The sequence below is a fragment of the Sparus aurata genome, chromosome 10, assembly GCF_900880675.1.
Source record: "Sparus aurata chromosome 10, fSpaAur1.1, whole genome shotgun sequence".
Classification (NCBI taxonomy): domain Eukaryota; kingdom Metazoa; phylum Chordata; class Actinopteri; order Spariformes; family Sparidae; genus Sparus; species Sparus aurata.
This window is the reverse complement of record NC_044196.1, coordinates 20931094-20954976: the sequence shown is the minus strand read 5'-3', so window position 1 is coordinate 20954976 and position 23883 is coordinate 20931094. Positions and strand designations below refer to the sequence as shown.

Here is a 23883-nt window from a genome sequence, read left to right as displayed (position 1 = left end):
AATCACAATCCTGATTAAACAGAATCTTTTCTGAGTGACCTCATGGATCGTGCGGCTCCAAGAAGAAGCTTGTGAAGTCCTTTTTGACTTTATGAGTATAAAAAACCCACAGACACATCCTCAGTGAACTGTATGGCCAGCCCCACTGAGCATTCATCAGTCAGCGGGTCTATTTTTCTCTTTTTATTTTCAATCACAGGCTCCAACACAGCGGCACAGCCAATCACCGACACGGCCACTTCCAAAACAACATGGCGGCCCAACAAATAGGAGCTTGTCCATCTGTCTTAATATACCCCCAACACCACCACCACCACCTCCACCATTTCCCCTGGGCTATGACGCCATAGCTTCCAAATGGAAACAGAAGTCAGGACGACAGGTTGGACCGATGCTTTTCAGATCCATATCTGGGCTCCGAACGGTCGATCTGAGGATTCCTATATGGTTAGAAAATCAGGCGGAGGCTAGTTTGGTCTCTGCGTCAGCTGTCCAGCGAGGGAGCAGATTGTAGATAGTGTCCATTTTCCCAAATAATGTACAGTGTGACTGCAAGGTGGAAATGTGTGTGTGTGTGTGTGTGTGTGTGTGTGTGTGAGAGAGAGAGAGAGAGGGAGAGAGAGAGAGAGAGAGAGAGTGACCTTGGGTTGCACTTTAATCCAAACTCCTAAAAATACATGTGAAAAAAATATTTTCTGACATAATATAGAAGCACAATTTTAGGCTTGGAAATTGTGTCCCTTAAAGAAAGATTTATGAATTATACTCAAATATGAGTAAATGATTACTTTAAATATGGCTTTGTATGTTTATTGCAACCAAATCGCTGGAATAAGTGTTGGCAATGTGTGTTTTCTGCGACCAACAGATATGTTGAGCTGATATTTTTCATCATGTTTTATGTCGTGACAGCGCTGTGCTGAGGATCTGGTTAGGTTTAGACACAAAATCCACTGGGTTAGGGTTATGAAAAGATCATGTTTTTTATTATGTTGAATTAAATTTCAATATTAAAACTAAAAACAAGTCATCGATATTGTATAGTTCTCAAGTTTAAATGTGCTCTATGTAGAAATTGATCACCTTGTGAAATTATACTAAACCAGTAGGTGGCAGAATATCAGTAGACAAACAACTAACTGCTCCTAAGTGCAGCTACCAGCTAGTTAGCTCAGTTAGCCATGCAGCTAGCGGTCTGGACTGTGAGGATTGGTGTTTACACTGCTAGCACAGGAGCTTTGGACCATGAAGATCTGGGGCTAGCTAGTTAGCATGCTATCTTAAACAGATATTCCTACAAGAAAACATAGATGCATAACATCAAAACTGTTATTTGTTTGCAGTCTGTTTATAATTTTAGCTAATTTTTAAGTGCTGTCGACTACAATTCTTACATATTGCACCTTTGAAAGAAGTATTTATATAACATGGCTATGCTTTATTTTTTATTTCTGAATGACCTTTGTTTACATTTGTTGTGTAGCAAATGGGAGGGAGATTATTTCCACTAATAATTTCTGGTAAATTCATGTTATGGATTTAATGTTATTTATTCAGACTGTCTATTTTTCTGTGTGTGTTTGTGTGTGTGAGACATAATTTAATACTACAACAAATAGTACTTAAAAAAATCTCAATCCAACAAAAACACTGCACAGCCCCTTACACAGAGTTTAGTCATACTTTAATTTTTTTTAAAGCTTTTTTAGTAGAAAATATTAACATTTATAGAATTAATATTTCACATAGCACCAAGGTTGTTGGTGGAAATTTTGCAAACATTTTCCTCATGGGTGAGTTTTTACTTTACCATTGACATTCACATTTTAAGATAAGTACTTGAACATCACATAACAGCTGAGTGTGTGCGTGTGTGTGTGTTGTGGAGTTTCTTCGAACTTTCCCCAAGCTGTGGAGCAAAGTCACACCTGTTTCTGTCCTGAAGCCTTCAGGAAGAATTGTTAAAAGGAAAAAAAAAAAAAAGAAAAAAAAAAGAGCCATTTCCTCTCCTTAAAGTCTTTCTCTTTTTGCAGATTGTCCGACCCTCTTTGGGCAAAAATTGAACGTGTCCTTGAGATTGTTCACCCAGGACCTGGAGTAGAGCACACCAGAGTGGGTATGGTTGGCGAGGAGGTCGGCTCTGTGGATTTAACCTCGCTGTCTGTATAAGAGTGTACATGCGGCGCCTCTGAGGTTTGAGTGTCTTTCTCAGTCAGCAGGTGAGGGGGGATGTACCCAGACTGGGTCTTTGTTTGCTCCCTGTGACGGTGGTGCTGCTGCCCATTGGGGGATTTCGGCGGGCAGCGGCCCCTCTTGTCCTGCCCCCGGAAGCCCCTCAGTTTGGGGCTCCAGTGTTCCCGCCACTGGAGGGCCAGGGTGGAGCGGTCCGCCACCAGGCGACTCTCCTCAGGGCCCCAGCCCCGTTCCCCCTCCTCTGCACCGATCAGGAGGAAGGTCCGCCCAACGTGGAGGGCTGGGCAGCCACAGCTGAGGTCACGGTCTGGGACCCAGAGGGAGTGGGTGCCCCTGCGCACACGGGAAGTGGACCCCGTACGGAAGACGGTTTGGACTGAGATGGAGAACTGCCACCAAGGACCTGAACGCTCCATCCCTCTCACCTGCACCTTCAGCACTGGGAAACACAGAGATGCAATATAAATTCAAGTTGTTTTTTTTTTTTATAAATTCTTTTATATTTATGATAAATATTTTGTTTTTTTTAATATTTAGGGTTTGGTTTGGTTTTATTCATCAGGTTTACACCAGTCTTAGTTTTAATAACATCTTATCATTATAATATGATTAAAAATAATATACTGTTTCAAAATGAATGCAGTTTTAATATCAGTTTATGTTGACTCAGTCATGAAAAAGGAAAAAAAAAAGAGAAATTGAGATATATTTTTCCTTTTTTGACACGGTTATAAATAACAAACACCAACCGTAGTCCTTCAGACAATAAGTCTCCAAGTTCATCCGGACTTTAACCTGAGAAGGCTGGCAGTATGAAACACACTCCTCCGCTATAACAGAGAGAGAGGTGGAGAGGGAAGGAGGGGGGGAGAATGCATCAAATGAGAGGGTATCATTTCATAGCAAGCATATCAGCACATGTCTTTCCCCCTAATTACAATATGGCTGCTTCTATTTGTCATCACAGTATCCTGTGACTAACAGATGACCCCGGGTGCAGCAGGTGGGACATTCTTTAAGTCGCCACTAGGAGGGAGTGGTAAGCTGCTGCACTAAGGGGGAGAGCACAGGCTCCCAGAACGCTTTTAATTCAAGGTTTAATGAGAAAAAAGAAGTGCTGCTGTATATGAGGCGACATCAGCAGGATAATTTATAGGGTAAAATATTCTGTGATGGCAAATATATTTCCTATTTTCAGTGAAGTTTGCTCTGAACGTTAACATTTTAGAGTGTCTAACACATTTATTTTTTTATTGGATACGTATGTACATTTCATCCCAGCATGTCTATCAGCATGATGATTTATAATGAGATTAAAAGAGATAACTACATACACTAAATAACTAATAGAAAAATGGACATATATACAGTACAATGAAACTGTGTTTTATATATATATATATTGTACTGTACTATACATACTGTACTTAACATGCTTAACATAAGGGATCACTGATAGAATTATCTATCAAGGCGCGCAGGTGGTCAAGTGGTTAGAGCGTATACCATAAACGCAGCCGACCCCGGTTCGATTCCGGCCGGAGGTCCTTTGCTGCATGTCACATCCCCCTCTCTCTCCCATATTTCCTATCTGTCTACTGCTCAATAAAGGTGTCTATGCCAAAAAATAATAATAATTATCTATCAAGGCCTATGTCATTTATTACAGTGATATCATTTTTCTTTTTTAATTTGAATAAGACATATTGTTAGGGTAGCTAAAGCCCAAAGAACCAGCAAGCTTTCCCTTCATATAGCTCCCTTGCTTAAACTGATGTTGGTTACCTTAGCTTATCATGGATTGTAAATCAAATATAGTCATATGTAAAACAGTCCTGCTCATTGCTCAACAATTTAAAAGAAAGAAAAAAAGTGAGAAAATCCTAAGAGGTGCCAACTAGAATGGTACTCTGTAGAGAGCAAACCTCCGTAAGAATAATACCCTCAAGCCCAATCCAAAATCTAATTAAACATCAGGATTTGGATCTGCATCAAATTGTACTCACTAGCCACCTAAATACACCTGTTTTTTTCATCTAGAATTATGCATTATTCCCTGAGAAATTAACAAAAATGTTGATAACGTCACATTTTGCAATATTAAATCCAAGTGAGAAAGAAATTCCTGGATCTGCCCTTTTATTCGAATATGCACCAAAAGTTAAGGGTGTTTATTCTAAGTCAAAAACCATCTTCTGTCCAAGTTTTGTGGATATCCGTTCAGTAGTTTTTATGTAATTCTAATTACAAACCCACAAACCAGTGGACATGGGCAAAAATACAACTAATAACAAATGAGAGCAGGTGGGTTTTCAAAATAACACCTCAAACTGCATTAAATGTAACAACGGATAAAACATAAAACAGTGTCATGTCTACCTGTTAATCTACTCACCTATGCTGTACTGGGGTTGGTACACCGGGGTCGGCGCGACCTCTTGAATTCCTGCAGACATAAACACAGTTTCAGACAGGTGACGGGAACAGATGCATAGAGAAGCTCCAGCCCACCTTCATGAGCTGTCAGGTTGTTGCACACTGTGTGTGTTATGTGTGCTATGCTTGAATGCCTCTCGGTGCGTGAGGCATGTCTGCACAGAAGATAAGCAAGTGTCAAAAACGTGTGTGTGTGGTCCTTTTTTATGGGCCCGAAAACACACTCTCTGATGCTCTCTTGAAGACACACACAGACACAAACTTTACTTGAGGTAATTTAATGAGGTCGGACCATCACTTCTTGTATGGTTTTGTCCCAAACATTGAACAGAGGCTAATAAAGTTTGCTTGACTGCGTGTCCATGAACTTGTAGATGGAAAATGAACAACCCGCTGCTCTTTACATACATTATCCAGGCCTCTTGTAAAAGTGTGTGTGCGTGTGACAGTGCTGCCATATTTTAGTTTGCGCTCTGTCCCCCCCTCCATGTCCTGTCCTCTCTGACACAACTGGGCCAGTGACACCCTACACCCCCACCCAGCTGACTGTCCCCCACTTTTAAAACACTGGAAGGTGCTCTGTGTGTCTGTGTACATTAATATAGTATTTAAAACAAGGCAGATTAGGGCGCAAGGGTGGTTACCACGTAAAAATGGTTAGAAAATATTGCCTTTACGACACCTGAATCTCATTATATTAGGATAGCACATTTCATTAAGGAAGCCAAACTTACAGGCTAAATACAAGCAGTTCTACATGAAAAATACAATATAAAAAGGGAAAGGGAAATATGATTTAAACAAAGAAAGACCTGATCAATAAATAAGTAAACAAGACAACATGACCACAAATATCTGACCATCACCTCCTACATGATACTGAAAATACAGTTATTAGCATTGTGACTTTGGATAATCTCGAGTGTGAAGAAAGAAAATGAAGCATCTACCAACAAAATGTGTTAACACAGCTTTTTTTGTCCATTATAATTAGTTATTATAGTTATAATTTATGTTCAACAGTTCCATAGTTTGTTTAATTTAAATATGACTACTTTAACCAGGTGCCTGTCCCTCTACTACTGACATTTAGGCTATGTAGAAGCAAATGTAATAAATTATAAATTGTCAAAATGTGTGATTTAATGGTAGTTGAACAGCATGAATTTCACCAAAGCTGAGATTACAGCTAATGTTTATGAATTCAATGTAAACTACACTAGAATCTGGTAAGCTAATGTCTTTAAGCACAAGCTAGCTTTTCCATTTAACTGTACAATACATTTACAATAGATACAATACAATGCATTTAATTTTTAATTTATCAAAATATGTGATACATTACTTTGCTATAACAACAACAAACTCCCTCTTCATGTGGCTGTCTTGCTTTAACTAATATTAGCTACGTAAGCAGGAGCTTATCTTACCTTATTTATTTTAACAATATGTCAATTGTTGTAAGTCAGTTAATCAAATAATTTAATGTTTACTAAGGAATGTTACTAAAATTTCAAAAACTCAGTCACAAGTAAATCTAGTTTTGGCTTTAGTTAAGGATTGCCCTTGCTATTTCACCAGCTAGCTTTCCCTTAATAAAGCTACTTTTGCTTTAGCTAACGTTGGTTACATTAAAATTTTTTCTCCATCATGATTGGATTTAGCTACAGCCTCCTTTTATTATAACAAACTGTTATAATAACAAACCCAAACATCTCGGTCATTCAGTTAATCAAAATTAGTCGAAGCTACTGTTTACCTATTAGAATTTCAAACACTCAGTGGTACTTTAATTATGTTTTAGCTTTAGCTAAGGCAAACCCTTGCTATCCTGCCAGCTAGCTTTCCCTTTATTTAGCCAAGCTCTTTTGCTTTAGCTTACATTAATTACATTAGCGTAACAGGAGTTGCGCTTAAGTTGTTCTTCATCATGATTGGATTTAGCTACAGCATCCTTTTATTATAACAAACTGACATCTTAGCAAGTACATTTCTTTTTAGCTTTAGCTAAGGCTTGCCCTAGCTATCTGGCTAGTTAGCTTTCCCTTCTTAAAGCTCTCTTATCACTTTGAGTGTCTTTTTTCTCAGTTTTGACAGAAAATGTTAGTAATATATGTGCCGTTTAGCTCAGTGGGTAGAGTGCGTGTCCCATGTGCTGAGGCTCTGCAGCGGACCGGGGTTCGACTCCCGGCCTGGGTCCCTTTGCTGCGTGTCACTCCCCCTCTCTCTCCCTGTTTTCTGTCATATCTTCAGTGGTTCTATCAATAAAGCTATAAAAGGCCAAAAATATATATATATATATATATATATATATATATATATATATATATATATATATATATATAAAAGAATGTTATTAATATACGTTTTGCTTTTGTAGTGGAGGACAGCAGAAACACAACCATAATTCTGTGGATTTCCTGTGCTGCTCAAGGTGTGGCTAACTTTAAGTTTAGCCTGGCTGCTGCGTGCCTTTTGGTCTGTCTGATGAGAGGAGGTGTTAGAGGTGGCGGTGGGGGAAAGAGATGCTATAGATAGCCTGAGATGGTCTGGCAGTAAAAACAAACAAGGTTTTCTTTCACTCACTCCTTTCACTGGGAGAGTTATGAGTCTGGGCCCTGTGATGGGGAGCCTTTTGAGCTGCACAACAGGTGTGAAGCTCGCCGCCGCTGGCTCCCTATGTCACCTGATTGGGGCTTACACCGCGCCAGTGCCTGTGTAGTTGTCGGCACTCGCGCGATTAGCCGGGGATGTGGATGTGGATTAGCGCTCATGGCCAGGGTTTGGTGCTGGCCAGGCGCAGAGATAGGAGTAGCAACAATCTACTTGATCTGACGCTGATCCCAGATCATCTGGAGATGAGGTTTCCCTGTAGCGGTGAGCTCATGTTAACGCTGCTATGGACACCGTCTCCAGGGATGATGAAAAGGGGACACGCTGGGAGACTGGGCCAAATTAGTCTGGATGGCAGCGGCCCCTTTTATATTGAGCTACTTCTTAATAAAGGCTTAGAGAGCTTGATAGGAGGTTTAATCAATTTAGGTCAAAAAGCAAATCAAGTTGAAGGAGACTTCAAAAAGGTCACTTTATCATGACTGACAACAAACTATTAAGTCTGCGATTTATTTCAGCAGGGCGGCTGGCATTGAATGAATAATGAAGAAAATGACTCATGATATTAAAACTTGCGTAACGACAGATATTTTCTGATCTGATGACCCCTTCAAGGCAAGTTTAGGCAACTCAAACAACTTGGATAAGAGTTTAGAGTCCATGCGGTTTGCCAGGAAAAACAGAATTCGCCTCTCCGAACATTTTTCTTTAATCCCGTCATTAAAACATCAGGCTGTGTCTGCCTTTGCCTCTCGTAGTCTGTCATCTTTTTGAATGCTTGAACAAACACTGGTGCCATTTTTTTTAAACAAGGATAATTTGTTTCTGTCAGTTTTCCAGATTCTTAAGAGGCATAAATACTGCTAGTTGACTTACGTATGCAGGGCCGGATCGGGGACCTGCCCTGTTTGTACCCCGGGGCACAGCGGTTACACCTGAGGCCGGTCACACCTTCTCGACACAGACACTGTCCTGATGTCTGGTTACACCAGCGACCCACCGCTCCTAAAGGATGGCACTGACACGCTGAAGAAAGAGAATGAGAGGATTAGAGAGGTGATACTGATGTCTCATTTTTTGAAGTGTTTCTGGCCTCTCATTGGCACCAAAACAAGCTGACAATTTAACAGACATGTTATAAGCGTATGAAGTTGATGTGGCGACATGTTGGCATACAGATGCATGATTTCACACCAGCTGACATGGAGCGAAATTAGCTTTTGAAGTCCTGTCTCTCTCGCCATCTGACTCTCCATCCAATATTCCCTCTCCCTTTTATCTCGGCTTTGGTCTTCACCAACTACTGAGGGACAAATCTGGCTCCTTAGTTGCTGGATGCTTCAATTTCTGCATTTACACCCTAAGTACTGAGAACCTTCAGTAAAGGAGCTCAAAAGTTCCTTCAGCCCGTTTTTCTGAAGCAAAGGTTTAAAGGGACAGTACAACAGTCTTCTATGAAATCTCTGGCTATCTGAACCAACCACAATACTACTTTTTCCCACTGGGGTCCCTTGAACTTGATTTAGAACCTGGTCCCTGCGGTGAAAACTTTTTTTTCAGCTGCCTTTTGGAACAATAATACGCTATATAAGTGTGAACAAAAACAGTCAAGTTGCAGGGTATAAAAACAAAAAAATAGCTGAAAGACCTTAAAATGCTCAGTAGAGAGCAGAGTTGGAAAAAGCAGTATTGTGGTTGGTTCAGATAGCCAGAGATTTCATAGAAGACTGTTGTACTGTGAAGGTTCCACATGTCAGTATGTTTTATTTGTATTAAAGGAGTCATCACCCAGAAATCGCAATTTCTCTCGTTAAATCATGCATATTGGTGTTGGACCTCTGTTGAAACTTGCCTGAAAAGCTGGAGTCTGAAAGTGGCTTATTTTTTTCGCTTTGTCTCTTTTTCCGAACAGGAATAGCGCACAATAGTGCGCGTTCCTAAAGCACGAGATTTTGACTCTGCTCCTGTGGTGACGTTACCACAGGAGGCTACTTGCATATTAAGCATCGGCTCACAGCCGTCCTCAGCCAGACTTTCTGAGTGAGCACGCCGAATCTGCTTATTTCTCTGTCATTTTCACACCATACATCGTCACCACCAGCATTAAAACTCAGGTCTTACATGTAAAACACGAGTGTGAAAAGTAAGAAGGAAAAAAAAAGAATTTACCATTCAGAGACATCCTGCTGTAAACGTGTCTCTTCCACCGTCTCTGCCTCTTCACTCTCCCGTTCGGTTTCCGACTCCGGCTAGTACATAAATGCCTGAATTCCGTAAGGTTCGTCATTTAGTGTGTGCGCCATGACAGCGGGCTGTTTATGTTGTGGAGTCTGTGTGCATGCAGGCTCGCCCCCCATTCCGTTTCTGTCCTTCCTGCGGCCAATCAACGCGCACCTCATTACATATTAATACAATGCACATCCGGACCGGTCAAAACCTTGCGCATAATCTCGCGTGAGAAAGTCGCGGTATGAAAAAGGGTCAGAACAAGCTCTATGTTTGATTTTTTTTTTTTTTTTTTTTCTAATAAGTTTTAAGAATTGATCCAAAGCGATCCATGAGGGACTGGATATGTAAAAAACCAGGTGATGACTCCTTTAATATAAAGCTGGGATAGAAAACATCAAGCAAAAACGTGCAAAACTCTGTTGCTAAACTGCTCGAAGGACAGACAGGATGACAGACGGGATTAAGAAGACCATTCATCAGTGAGAGCACCCAGGTTTAATCCTGCTTGACAGCATCCGAGTGTCCTTGAGCAAAGACGGACGAGCTCCACTAACACCATAAAAGCTATTTTGTAGCTGTCTTGTTGGGTAAACAAAGACAAATTCCTCCATAGAGCAATCAACAGAATGTCACATGGAGGACAACACTAATATTTGTAACACATCAAAATTTGTTATGTCCCTGGTGCTTTGAGCCCCTCAGTCTTTATCAAGATGGGTCCTGTATCTGAAATGATTTATTTTCTGCTTCTTTCCCCTTATTGTTGGCTGATGTGAATCTGTATAATGATTACTGCCTGGCTTTGCCTTGGTTTACATTACAAAGCTTTTTATTTACCACTGCTATCACAGGATAAGACCGGATGAGAGAAGACAGATAGGGAGAGGAAGCCACACTTCAGCAGCTCTGTTCACACTCGAATAATGTTTAGAGAAATCTTAACAATGAGTCCAAACAACCTGACTGGAGAAAATGAATTATGGGCCCCTGAAGGGTAACTCTGTGAAATATAGCGTCAATAAATTAAAGCTAAGATGTGAGACTGTGTGGTGGAGGAAACGAATTTGCAGTCCGCTTTTTGTTTCATGCATAAAAAGTGATAAAATATAGAGTCGGTTAATCATAGCTCATGTTTCTTCTTCCGTCAAAGGGAGCGCATTAACTCTGGATATATTAGACCCCGCGGTGGAGCTTCCACACGAACATGCCAGAGTGTCACAGTCACTTAGGACATGTGACCAGTCAAAGGTCAGGGGTCGTGGCAGATGCCAACCGGCGGTAACGATGAGGATGCAGGTGGCAGCTCAGTGGGGTTTCTGAGGGTTTTTTTTGTGTGCATATCGCTAACAGGAATAGCTGCCCTCTCTCACAATGTAACCACCCCATAAACACTTCTGTACGCTGGGACAGAGACAGAGTGCAAACGCTGTCTCTCACACAGGGATTTGCTTTTCATCTTCCAGGAATGCACAGTTAGTTATGAAAGTTACATGACATTTAACCATGTATATGCACCTGAACCCTCTCGTACACACACACACACACACACACACACACACACACACACACAGACAAACACATTGTAAACTGACGTTGGCAGGCCTTGCGGTGGTTCAGCGGCTTGCCGTGGTCGCGGGTGTATCCATTCTGGCAGTACTGGCAGTGGCGTCCGGCCGTGTTGTGGCGACACTTCTGACACACGCCTCCGCTACGCCGGCCCGACTGCTGGAACACCTCCATGCTGAAGCGGCACTTGTTTGTATGGCCGTTACACTCACAGGCTGGGAGACAAAAAACATAAATACCAGTGATTTAAATGATCATCATAGGATCTCACATCCAGAGTTTTGGATTAATAGGTAACTTTTAGTCTTTTAGTTTAGAGGATTTTTTTGCCATTAGTTAACAACACAGATGATTTCAATTAGATCTGGCAATACAAGTAATTTAGATCTGCTAAACAAAATGCAATGTTTCTGGTGTCGCTGATCACTTTATCCAATCAGGAAAGAGAACTCCGTAAGGAGGCGGCCCTGTCTGCTCGTGAACATGTAGCGAGTAGGATCCTCCTGTGGTGACGTAGGGAGCAGGGACGAGTTTATTAATGACAAAACGGACAGGAAGTTTGCCAAAACGACGACTGAGACTTAAAGCAGCTTTAACCATGTAAACACTCCCCCTAAAACAAGAAAGAACAATGAGACGTTGTTATTGCTGACGACTCTTCAGAAGGATCTGAACTATATCTGGCTCCCTTCAAAGAGCCATAATTCACATCTCTGAGAGGAATACATATGTAGGCTTTATTGGAGAGCTGACAGCAGAAAGATGACAGGAGGAAATGAGGTGAGAGAGAAATGGGGATTTGACATGCAACTTCTCTCTGGCCACACTTCGATCCAGGGATATTGCGGTTCATGTTTGGGGCCTTAGGGAACCAGGGCACCCGATTACTGTTTATTAAGAGGGGAACAGATGTAAACAACATGTAAATAAAATGGCCCACTCCTCTCCCACAGGAGAATGTTACAAAGGAGGGCATGATGTCACCACATCTTTATTGCTAATGCAAAGCAGACACCACCGGTTATACATTAAAATAGCATGTTAAGTATCAAGCAAAATGTTAGCTGAAGTGAAAATGTGTGACATGTTGTTTTATAATGAAAAGTGTGTTTTTCAAAGCTGAAAAAGTTTTAGCTTTGCTTACACTGGATCATCAAGAACATTTTTGCATTAGTAGCACATAAACACAAAGATTGGTGTAATTATCAAGAGGAACACCCTCTTAAAGATAAACTGTAGCTATGAAGGAGCACTAATAAAGTCTGAGAAAACAACCCTGATGATTTCATCTCAACCTGGAATCGGAGACTATTCAGATTTATCACAGAAAGCCTGCGTTACAAAATGTCCATGTGGACAGACATGGGTGTTTAGCACTCAGGGAGGTTGGATTGAAAGACACTACCCAGTTGCATTATGGGAAGTGTTACTAGATCAGTCTATCCAACAGCTTTAGACAATGCTATATAAATATGTTGTGTTTGTGTGTGTGTGGCAAATAACGTACATTTTGTGGAATATTTTTTTCGTTCAGCAACAGGGTGGAGGACTCACCAATACAGGGGTTCGGGTGTGTGGGTGTAGCTCGATGCCATGGCCTGTCGCAATAGAAATCCTCGCACACGTCACAGTCAGGCCCGGCTGTGTGATGCTCACACACGCACACTGCCCGGCCTGTGTCGTCACGGCGACACCTAGAGGCATGTCCATTACACTTACACCTGCCGCCGACTTGCAGGTCCGAGAGGGCCAGAGGACCTTGGACAGCAGAGGTAAAAGCAGCGGGTGGGGGCACCTGCAGGTTCCTTGAGCTTTGTTTGGTGTTGTGATTATTGTTCCTCCTCTTCCTCAGCTCCCGCCCCTTGTTGCTCCTGCTCCGCCCCTCAACTGTCCAATTACAGCCTCCGTTGGGGCAAGGCAGCCAATCGTTGTTTTCCTTCTTGCGACCACGGCCTCTGCCTCTCCCGCCTTTTTTTGAAGAGGCGAGTGAGTCTGTGCTAAAGCTAACATCCCTTTCCTTGCTGGTCACATTGTGCCCATCTTCGTCTTGTCCTGATGATTTATAATGACCCCTCCTTCCATGTTTGTCCACTTTCTCCCCTCTGTTTGCTCCCCTTATCTCTGAGTTTTTTGTATCCCTGTCAAAAAATACCAGTGTATTATCTGTGTTTAGCTTCTCGACCAGTTCTCCAGTGCGCCCCTTGGAGCCTGGTCTCCACCTCAGAAGCCCAGTCCCTCCATCATGTTCTGCACCTTCATGCCATCGTGTGTCTTCCTTCTTACCATAGTTGCTCACCTTGGCATCTTTGGACACCTGGTGGAATACCACACGGATGTCCGTGGCTGTCACCCAGTCCTGGAGGGTGTGGCTGTGGTCAAAATCAGGAGAGGAAGGCCGTCCATCCAGGGTGGAAAAGGCCAGAACCATGCCCCCTCGCTGCTTTTGCAGAGGGCGAGGATCTGAGCAGAGGGGTTCTGTCTCCTGGTGCCTTGTCTGGGCCACCGTCTGAGAGGGCAGGCCGAAGTTCCCAAGGCAGTCACTTGAGTAGTGCTGCATCGGCCTCCAAGTGCGCCCAAAGTCCATTGACTTGAGAATGGAGATGGAGATGGGGTCCAATGGCTCCCCCTGCTGGCAGAACTGCAAACTGATGTAAGTGATCTCAAAACGGCGGCCAAGAGGCAGCGTGAATACCCATTCTCCTGTGCCAGAACCTCTGTGAGCCATCCAGCAGGTGAGGTTGTGGGGGTTGTGGAGGTCCGTCAAGGTGGTGATGTTGCTGTCATAGTCAGACCCTTGCAGAGAGTGGCTAGCATTGACTGGGATGCCATAGGCTGCGTTGATGAACTCCGACAGGCAGTGTCGCGGGCGGCCGTCCAGGTGGTAGCAGGGGTCGTGAGGCGAAGTCCAGCTCAACGGGGCGTGGGAGAGGGAGGAGGAGATAAGGGATGGAGGAAGGAAAAGGAGAAGTAGAAGAAAAAAGGGGAAGAGAGAGGGGGAAGGGGGAGGGGAAAAGGGTAGGAACATCATGTCATCCAGCCTGTGGAAGGAAAAAAGATGATTTTTAAGAGAAAGCCATGGGAGTTAGATCATAAAACAAAAAAACCAAAGTGATTGATTTATAAGACTTTCAAACCAACAAAGGAAATCTAAGATAGACCACCTGTGCCTTTATTGAAAACACACAATACCAGCTCGCCGCATCGCTTCATCTGCACCTTATTGCCTTTCGGTAGATGCCAGTAAAGATCTCATCCTGTAAAAATGTAATCTCCGATCTGCACAGTTGTGTCAGCCACCGGTTTGAACCTGTGACCTTGACAGCCCTTAAGAACATATTCGTCTTAAAACTCCCCTCAACCCCGAAAAGAGAACGATGAACACGGGTGAAGAAGGGCGCGCACCCAGCGGGTCTGTCTGAAATGACAAAAAACATGCCCGACAGCTGGGGCTAAACCCTGAGCTGGACCACATCCATCACGTTTATGGCTCTCCTTTTCAAATCACTTTACCGTCGGTCAGTGCTGCAGCCGAGCGACGTGCCTGAGCATGAGCGGTGTGAGGAGTTCCTGAGCAGAGGAGAGGGTATGAGAAAAAAGAACCGAGGGGCGGGAAGGAGAGGAGTTGGAGATTAGTCTTGAGGATGGTAGGAAGTGATTTATAGATCGAAATGTGTGTTCGGCTTGAGCCCCTACATGGATACTTCCGTGCTAAAGACAAACACAGACTTGTGTACGTCTGCAGCAAGAGCAAATCCCTTCCCGTCTGTTACAACTGGTGATGAGTGAAATTTATTCGTCTGTCAAGATTTGATACCCAAGAGCGTTAATTCTGGCATGTGGACAAAACGAACAATGCATGTACTCTCTCTGGAACCAGTGATTTATTGTTTTTAGCCCAGAAGCACATTCTCAACATGCACTCCTTTTGCGAATTTCTTGCTAAGAACCATTTTGCACTTTTACTTTTGGGTCACTCTTGTTTCTTCCCTTCTCGAGTCGACTGTCATTTTCTCATCAATAACTACTTTCCTTCCACACTTTCAAACGACTTTCCCCTTGCTCTTCCGACTCCCTGCCAATCTATCACCTGCCCCCTTCATTCTGTTCTGGGAATATTCTTAACTGCTGCAAGATTGATGATGTCCTAACAAGCGTTTGACACTGACAGCGAAGTCAGCAGGGCTGCATAAACCAAACCCATAGGAGAGGACGGGCTGAGAGCCTCTCCGGCCTCGTCATCCCGCTCAATTAGCCAACGACCGAAATATGAGGCTTCCCTCAGGGACCACACAGCTCTGAGGAGCCTTGCGAGGAGGCCGTGGCACTCCCCCCCGGCTGCCTTAGTCAAACTGCTCCTAAAGCAACGTACTAGAAAGTGGATCGACCAAACCTGCTGGGGACAAAAGCCAAGATCAGGCATATCAGGCGACCCTGTTTTGTGGCGTTGCTACAGGAAACGCTCCAAGCAAAGGGTGTAGTGACAAGCGGTCTGACTGTGACCCCGGTGCCACCAAGCCACATTCCTGGGGTCCAGAATGCCTCGGTTGGTCATTCCTGACGTGTCGAGACATGCCCCACGGGAACCTGAACGCACTGATAAAAGCAGGACTTATAGTTGATCGGGTGATTAATTAGATCTCTTGTTTCATACGGTGTCAAAGAAGAGATTATTAGCAGGGTAAAGGTTATTAGAGGATTCAGGGAAGTGCTGGAAGAATTCATTCTGGATGAGGAATGACGACGGCGTGGGCGGGTGGGGGGTTCAGGGTTGGGACGAGTGAAACCCACGAGGCTGGAAGAGAAAGAGGGCGGTTGTTTAACATTCCCCTGACATGCACTTGCTCTTGTCTTTGTCACATTACATGACTAATTAAACATCGGCCCATTACAACCGCTTTGATAAATGGATGCTCATCTGAGAGAGGCCCCTGGGATTTTTGAACGCGCCCCTCCAGGCCAAATCCAGACTCTCTCTTGTTCCGAAACCAGATCGCCTGTCTGGCACCACCACCGTAACCCACCGGATACGGTTTCAATGGTTTTTCTCTGCTGCTTTCCATAAATTCACACAGCCGAGGTGTCGGGAGGACATGTTGAAGATGAGCGACATTTGTAAAGAGCAGCTCGATGAGAAGAAAATGAATCCTTTTTCTTTCTCCCCAGTGAACCTCAAGTGGAGGTCTAAATGACAAAAAAACTTAAAACAACAAATTCGCCTCAATTTTAGTTTGAGTGAAAAGGTTTCGAAAATGACTTGGCAGCAATCTCTGCCTTTCAAAAAGCTTATACAGCCAAATAGTGGTAAGATGAGATCAACATCTCCGGCGGGTGATCTTTAGAAGCAGCTATGCTTGGCTGGCAAGGGGCTGGAAAAATACTTGCTGACAACCTGGGGGCATGTTTACAGCATAGTCGAACAGAGGAGAGCGAGGAGGCCGACGCTCGTGTTCGTGCTCTGCAGTCCCTATTTATTTTCCTCGTGTAATTCTCCCTCTATTCTTCAGCGTGCTGATATGTGTCCTGGGGAACTTGAGGAAGCCAAAAATATTACAGCCAGGAAGGGACAAATACACTGTTTTATGGATTTGGAAGGGCTAAAGCAACTAAGTATTCACCTCCTCATGGATGTTTACATCTTTTACTGTCTTTTAACATAGAATCCGACGCAAAAATATAAAAAGTAAAGTCATATATGAAGAACATATTCTAAGTTAATTAAAAATATATAACACAAAATACTTGTAGACAGCATAATACTACTTTTACATCTTTATTATTTGCATGTGTTGGTATTATGTCTGTGTCTATTTGTTTTTTGATAATTGATGTTTTTGTTTTTTTTTCTACTTCTATATATCATTTTTGTTTATGGTACTTATCTTTTGCTGTCTTTCTATCACCTCTGTACTCTTCTCTGTCTAAGCTCTGTGGGTTACCAGCTACACGCCTCCAAGTGGTTGCTTTTAATGTTCCTAGGATTTTGAGGGATGGAATAACTTGCAAAGAGATCTGAAATTAGACACATATATAGCCACTGTTAAATCTAAAGGCATTAGTAGGAATGTGGTGAAGGAGGCATGTTTTTGTTTTTCTTGAGAGGCCACTATGTTTGAATACCTGGTCTCCTGTTTTATATTGGATTTTTGTGTATCAAAAATCCAATATAATTTTATGTTGCATTTTATTATGCGGTAATTTTGTAAGGCTGATACCCTGGACTGGTCTCTCTTGTTAAAGAGATCTTGATCTCAATCGGACTTTATGGTAAAATATAGGTGAAATAATTATTATTATTTTTTTAAATATTTGCTATTGCAAGGCAAAGACCTATGAAGAAAGTGGAGCATAAAAGAAAAGAAGAGTAAAATATGATCACCAAAGAGAAGCAACATATGAATTTGAGTTCTACCAAGGAGGTGATGTTGGTTTGTAATCGTGATTACACAAAAACTAATCAACCCATTTCAACGAAACTTGGATGGAGGATGGGTCTCAGCCAAGAATAGAACCCATTACCTTTTGGTGTGGATACGCATAAAGGGACGGATACAGGAATTTTCAGGTCACTTTCTTTAATAAAGCGAGATAGGGCATTTATTTCTATTCAATTAAATTTTTTGACAATTTTGTTAATTTCCAAGGGAATCATTCATGAATCTTGATGAAAAAAAATCAGGTGTTTTTCAGTGGCTGGTATCTATGAGTGAGTAGAAAGGGGACTGTTGGGCCTTGGCGGAGGTATGAGATTTACTGGGTGCCATTCCAGTTTATGTACGTGCTGCGTATCTTCTGCTGTCATTTCATTGGCTGTTGCAAGGCAGATCTCAAAGAGGAAAGGGCAACGAGCACTAAACTAAGTGAAAGTAAAATACGATCACTAAATAGAAGCAACACGTACATTCATTATTTTAACCTAAAAAATATCTTTTTTACGTCCGCCAAGGAGGATATTTTTGCCTGTGATAGTTTGTGTGCTTGTTGGTTGGTTTGTAATCAGAATTACACAAAACCTACTGAACAGATTTCCATGAAACTTTTATGGAATATGGGTCTCAACCCAGAATGAACCCCATCAACTTTTGGTGCAGATCCGGATAAAGAGATGGGTCCAGGATTCTTTCCTCACTTTCTTTAACATTGTTAGATATAGTTTTTTTCTACATTTTCGTTATTTTCCTAGGGAATAAGTCTTGGATCTTGATGAATAAATCATCCGTATTTGGACCATATTTTGATCAATAATTGCTGTCGTAAAATCTTTTATTGTGATTTAGCAGGATACAAAAGCTTTATAAGAGCTCTGTGGAACTTCTGTATTGTGCTGGATGCCGGTTCTTAGTCTATTTGCGGTCTCCATTTCTAAACTAACGTTAGATACGGTTGCTCTCTGTTAGCGGATTCGAAAGAGGCACTTGAGAACGTGCATAAAGTCACATCCTTTGGACTGGTGCGTAAAATCCGACCCGAGTCTTTTACAAAGAAATCCATGGTCCAGCAGCGGCAAACAACTTAAACTCATAATCAACAGTCTTCTGTAGGTGACCGAGTGTGACGGAGAAGGTCTCATTTTTCACATCACGTTACAACCTGCTCACATATAGCCAATAAAAAACTGATTAATACACGTAAATTTCTAAAAAATTTTACACAGAGCCCCTTTAAGTTGTGAAAATAAAGTTTGGAAACGTCTGGTGCGTGTGGTATTCCCTCCTGCTACCTGTTAACTCTCTTTGGCCTGTTCACACTTTAGAGCTGCGGGCCTGTCTGGGTCTGGAGCTGTTCTGGTGAGCAGATGAGCTGGATTTGGCCCGTCTCACACATTTTAACATTCCTCGTCATGGGCAGGAGCTCCGGCCGGCCAAGACGGAGGCAAATATGTTAAATTCAAATTGCTTTGCTACTTGGTAATGAGTTTCAAACGGCTAAACTGTGGTTTTCCACAAATGAAGACAGTTTCGTGTCAGGTTGGGAGCCGCCGGGAAGATTTCCGAGGGGGCTCTGCTCAAAAGACACGGAGTCTTTAAATAAATATGATCAATGATATAAGCTCTCTCTTTACATGTTTGAAGCCGGACCAAGGCACCTGTTGGCGCATGTTACCACACTGACACCTTTGTTAATTTGCAATTGTCCTCAGCTGGTCAGAAATACAACACTGGGTGAGAAGAGCGAGCATGCGGCCTGTATTCTCAAACGGCATTCCTGCCTGCACAGTCGAAGCCCATGTGTGTGTTATTCCACACGGAGCAGATTCCACGAGTTCTGTTTTAGGTGTAATAATCTAATTTTAGTGGGGCAGCCCGGGAGGTGGAAGCAACATACAGCACAAAATGGATTATCACTGCTTGTATCTTTAGCTAAAGGCCTCTGTCCTTCACGTTTGCACCTCCAACAAACTGCCAATCCGGTGTATGTGCAAGGGGTGGGTGGGGGGCCCACAGGGTCCGACTGCACCTCCACAGACACATGGAGGGTGTCTCTGCCTCCGCGTTGACTTCATTTTTTGAATAAAAAAACACATGTTACACACTTGATATTTAAAGGCGAGTTTCCTGTCAATTCTTCCCCCCAAAGCCCCCCACCCCCTCTTTACAGCCTCATACAAGTTGGCAGGACGCTCTCCAACAGCTCAGGCTTCACATGTTGATATTGAAAAACAGATGGAAATGAAATCATCGCGATTCCACGGACACGCCAAAGTCAACCTCGGGCACGATGGGGGCGAAAAGCGGGGGCCTCTGGTTTGTAATTGCAGCGTTAATTAAATCCACACAATGTAACACAGGAGGTTCAGAAAGAAAACAAAAAAACACTCCAGCACAAGAACAAATAAAAAGCAGCCCTTATTTTTGTTGGCTGACTTGTTATTAAAAGAATTGGTGATCAGATTATATAAAATAAACAAAACACACTGAAAGCCCCTGCATGACTGAGAAGTGTATGTCTATTAAAGTAAATACGGTATATTTTCTCATGCTGCAGAGGGACTTTCTTCAAACTAATTAACCACAGACGGTCCTTTACAGGAAAACAGCCCGCGGTCACACGCAGGTTGCGGGGCGTTGCGTTTAATGACCCCTCAGAATAATGACTCGCATGCCTCGGTTCATTAAACACAAATGTTTATCATATTTGGTCTGATTGCTTTGGCAAGAGCTGAGAGTGAAGCCCTGAGCTTAATTAGCTCCATTCTGCAGAGTTAATTGCTCTTGTTAGGCCGAAACTGACTGAAGTCAATTAGAGGAAGGAACAAAAATATTTACAGAGTTGGACTATCACAGTTTGATCAAATAACATCATTCAGATTTATTTTTTTTATAATCTTGATAATTAGTCTGGTATGTGTTTGAGATTAAGGACATTGTTTTTTCTTCCAATTAGGATAAATCCAAATAATCAAAAGAAAATCATGTTGGTATTTTATGTTTTCATATTTCATTTAATCCACCACAGTGATAGAAATCTAACATATTTCGCTTTCATTTGCTTACAATAACATCACTATAAATGTGGGATCTTCCAGCGGCAACATGCAGGAACGTTCAGTGTTAAAGAGGTATTCTTTTTAAGCAGTTTTAATTACATTCAGTCCTAGTTTTCCAAAGTAAAAGCTCGACTTCTAGATGTACGCTTAGCCTGCATTAATTGTAGGGACAGAATTAATTTCCAAAAGAGAGCCTAATTTAGACTGAAGCCAACTCTGACAGATTTGCGCTCTAAAATCAGTCGAATATAGTCAAATAAACACAAAAACAAAATGCGTAAGTAAAAAAAACAAACAAACATTTAATGAAAAATAAAAGTAAATAAATTTGTCATGCGCATCGGCTGGATTTGTGAGGAGAAGTTGCGCAGTCGGACAAAATATAAGACTGTACTTCATTAATTCTGTAAATCATAGGACAAAGTTTAGACAAGTAAACACAACATGGTGATAAATCCTGCTCTGGGGCAATTTTTTTTTGCAAATAAATGTCTGTGGATTTCCACAGTGACAGAACATGAGCTCACACTCCCTTTACGCGCCGCTTCAGCCGATATATTAAAAAAAAAAACAACAACAACTCACGAACACACAACCGAGAACTGCAGAGAGCCTCCGCCAAGCGCACATTTGGAAACATTAAGAGATCAATCCTCACCATGCGCCTCCCGGTGCTTCTCCCTCCACTGACGTCCCTCCCGATCATTAAGAGGAGCGCAGCAAGTGTCCGCACATCCAGAGAGACGAGCCTACTGTACCGAGAGGGGGCAACACAGCGGCACTACAGCGGGAGCAGGAGGAGGAGGAGGAGGAGGAGGAGAAGAAGATAAATTAACGGGATCAGCTGGGAGGTGCGTCCCTCTCTCCTTAATAGTGAGCGAAGTGAGCCAAGAGGCGCCTCCACCTCCGGAGGAGACACATCCTGCCTGACGCACAAGTCAGAGCAGCTCACACTAGATCACAGACGGCAGAGTGTGTCCGTTAAACTTTATGCTGATTTCAAATGCATTTTTTTATTATTATTCAAATGCTGATGTATCATCCTTACAAGTCCTTTATTTTTAGTTGATATTTTGGAATTTTAATGACTGATACATGTACATTTTTTCACTGAATATCAAAGAGAATTATTATTTACCTAAAGTCTGATGCATAAATCAGATATTTGCTGCACAGAAAACATTATTATGTCATTTACACAGAGTTGATAAGTGTATGTTAACTCAAGAACCATAATTAAATACAAATTTGAGGTACTTGTAGCTCACTTGAGCCGGCTACGACCATTTCACACTCCCACCACAGGAAAATAGTGCACTTTTTACTCAACTGCATTTTCTCTTATATCATACTAGGATTTTAGAACCAAAACAAATAATTCACTTTCAGAAAAGGGGCCATATTTCTTCACTGACAACTTTTATTTTTGATTCTGTAAGCACATTTTTCTGCCAAATACTTGACTTGACTCATGCACGACTAACAGGCAGAGTATTTTAACATTGGTTGTGTTGCTATTTTGACTTAAGTCGAAGAATCTGGCAGGCGTGGAAGTAGCTAGTTACAACTGCTCAAATTACTGTAATTAAGTCAGTTTTGGCTGTACTTGTATTTTGTTTTTCTAAGTGTGTAATTTTCCTTTTACTATATGCACTTAATCAACTTAGCTACTGTCAAAACATAATTATGTACAATTTGAATTAATATATAAACCTTTTATCTGCCTGATCACAAATGGGCTAATAAAAAGCCTGACATCCAACAAAAAAACACCCAAAACTCTGCAGCAGGTCGAGGTTTGGAGAGTTTAAAAGTAACTAATAGAGTCAATTTGAATGAGAAGAAGATTGTACTTTTAGTCTAATGTTTTATTGCAGTAGTTTTACATGTGATACTACCCACAGCTTTTGCAGTGAATCCAGTTACATTACACAACTCAACAAGATACAACTACCATCACCACAGACAAATACAACATGAAATTGCTGCTTTTACAACCAGTAATAATGGACTATATTTCTTTTTTTTTTCTCTTGATGCTTAGATACATGATGATATTTCTGTACTTGCTGGAACAGTTATTCAAATATAGCCCCTGAAAATGATTTCAAATCATGAATTCTTGTCTGCAGCCTTAAAAAAATTGGCAAATTAAAGGGTAACTCCACCAATTCCACAATTTTAAAGTGTGTTTACAGGTCTTGGGGAGAATGCTATGTGGAAAAAGTAGTGTAAGTCTTTTGTGGCTCCAGAGGAAGCTGCATGTCATCTGAACATGAGACTTTAGACTTTTCTCACATGTGCAGCAGGACTTACCAAGACCTGCAAACACACTTTAATGTGTAAAATTGGCGGAGTTACCCTTTAAGCAACAAGCAGAGCCAATGTTTGGGGGGGAAAAACATATTAATTATTCAGTAAGAGTTTAACGGTGGATTAATCAGGATTGTGTTCAATGACGCCACAACATTTTGAAATTCAAATGTTGCTAAATCCTGATGGGTGCATTGAAATATGACATCGGCTTGTTCCAACAGAAACACACCCATTCAAAATCAGACAAAAGTGTACAGACAGATGTGCAAATATACAAATGTCTCAGCGTAAATAACTTCAAAACTGTCGTAACTTAGTCCGAAAATCTCGTGTTCTTGTAGGATCCTGCTGCTCAGAATAACAAGCTGACTGGAGTAATAGGTTTTCAAGGCCTTTAAGTGGGGGATCTGTTTTCCACCACTGGTAAGACATTACTCCTGAGTGTCATAATTTATCTGAAAATAGACCATTTTACTGTATTTGTTGTTACAAGTGAAGGAGAAGTCACTAAATCAGAACGTCAACACACTTAAGGGGGAAAAGACCCTGAAACAGGTTGATCTGCTTTGGAGACAAGTGGAATTCTTTCAACTTTCGAGGCAGTTTTTCCCTCTTTAAAATAAAATAAAAAAAAAACGTCATTTTAAGACTCAATTAAAAATTTCATGGCTTGTTAAGGACACTTTTGCACTGCGCAGATCCTCCACCCTCCAGGTTTATGACCACAGGCGAACATATTGAGGACACGGAGGGAAGGCTGGTTTGAAAAAACGTTTTATCTGGTCTCGTCCAGGCAAAGATCCCACTCTCCAGTTTGCTCCAATTATCCCTCGGTGGAATAGGAAAAAATGGTTGAAGTTAATTGGCTGGAGTGGATCGTTCTCAGATGTGAACCAAAACTGATACAGATGGAAATATAAGAAAGAGATTCAAGGGTGGAGGGAGGGAAGACGCTTGATTGGAGAGGAGGAAACTTTCCCAGAGAAAGCCATAAAACTGATTGATGACTTCCCTCGAGGAATGTTTCCCCAGGTGTGCTTTGTGTG

General features: G+C 42.0%; 1 protein-coding gene across 1 annotated transcript; it reads right to left on the bottom strand.

Annotated features, from left to right (window-relative positions):
• Positions 1 to 1667: 1667 nt before the first annotated feature.
• Positions 1668 to 21290, bottom strand: ntn5 (netrin 5). The gene is made up of 7 exons (XM_030429825.1): positions 21180 to 21290; positions 12592 to 14075; positions 11064 to 11252; positions 8119 to 8268; positions 4589 to 4639; positions 2943 to 3023; positions 1668 to 2632 (listed from the first exon to the last, which is right to left on the bottom strand). Exons 2-7 carry the CDS (start codon positions 14063 to 14065, stop codon positions 2082 to 2084), a joined length of 2496 nt encoding a protein of 831 aa, XP_030285685.1. The 5' UTR covers positions 14066 to 14075; positions 21180 to 21290; the 3' UTR covers positions 1668 to 2081.
• Positions 21291 to 23883: the final 2593 nt, after the last annotated feature.

Coding starts and splice junctions, on each gene's coding strand:
- ntn5 (XM_030429825.1), bottom strand. CDS start 14,065: ATGATGTTCCTACCCTTTTCCCCTCCCCCTTCCCCCTCTCTCTTCCCC. Junction 4,640..8,118: donor CCCGATCCGGCCCTGCATAC/GTAAGTCAACTA, acceptor TTATGTCTGCAG/GAATTCAAGAGGTCGCGCCG. Junction 2,633..2,942: donor TTATTGTCTGAAGGACTACG/GTTGGTGTTTGT, acceptor TGTGTTTCCCAG/TGCTGAAGGTGCAGGTGAGA.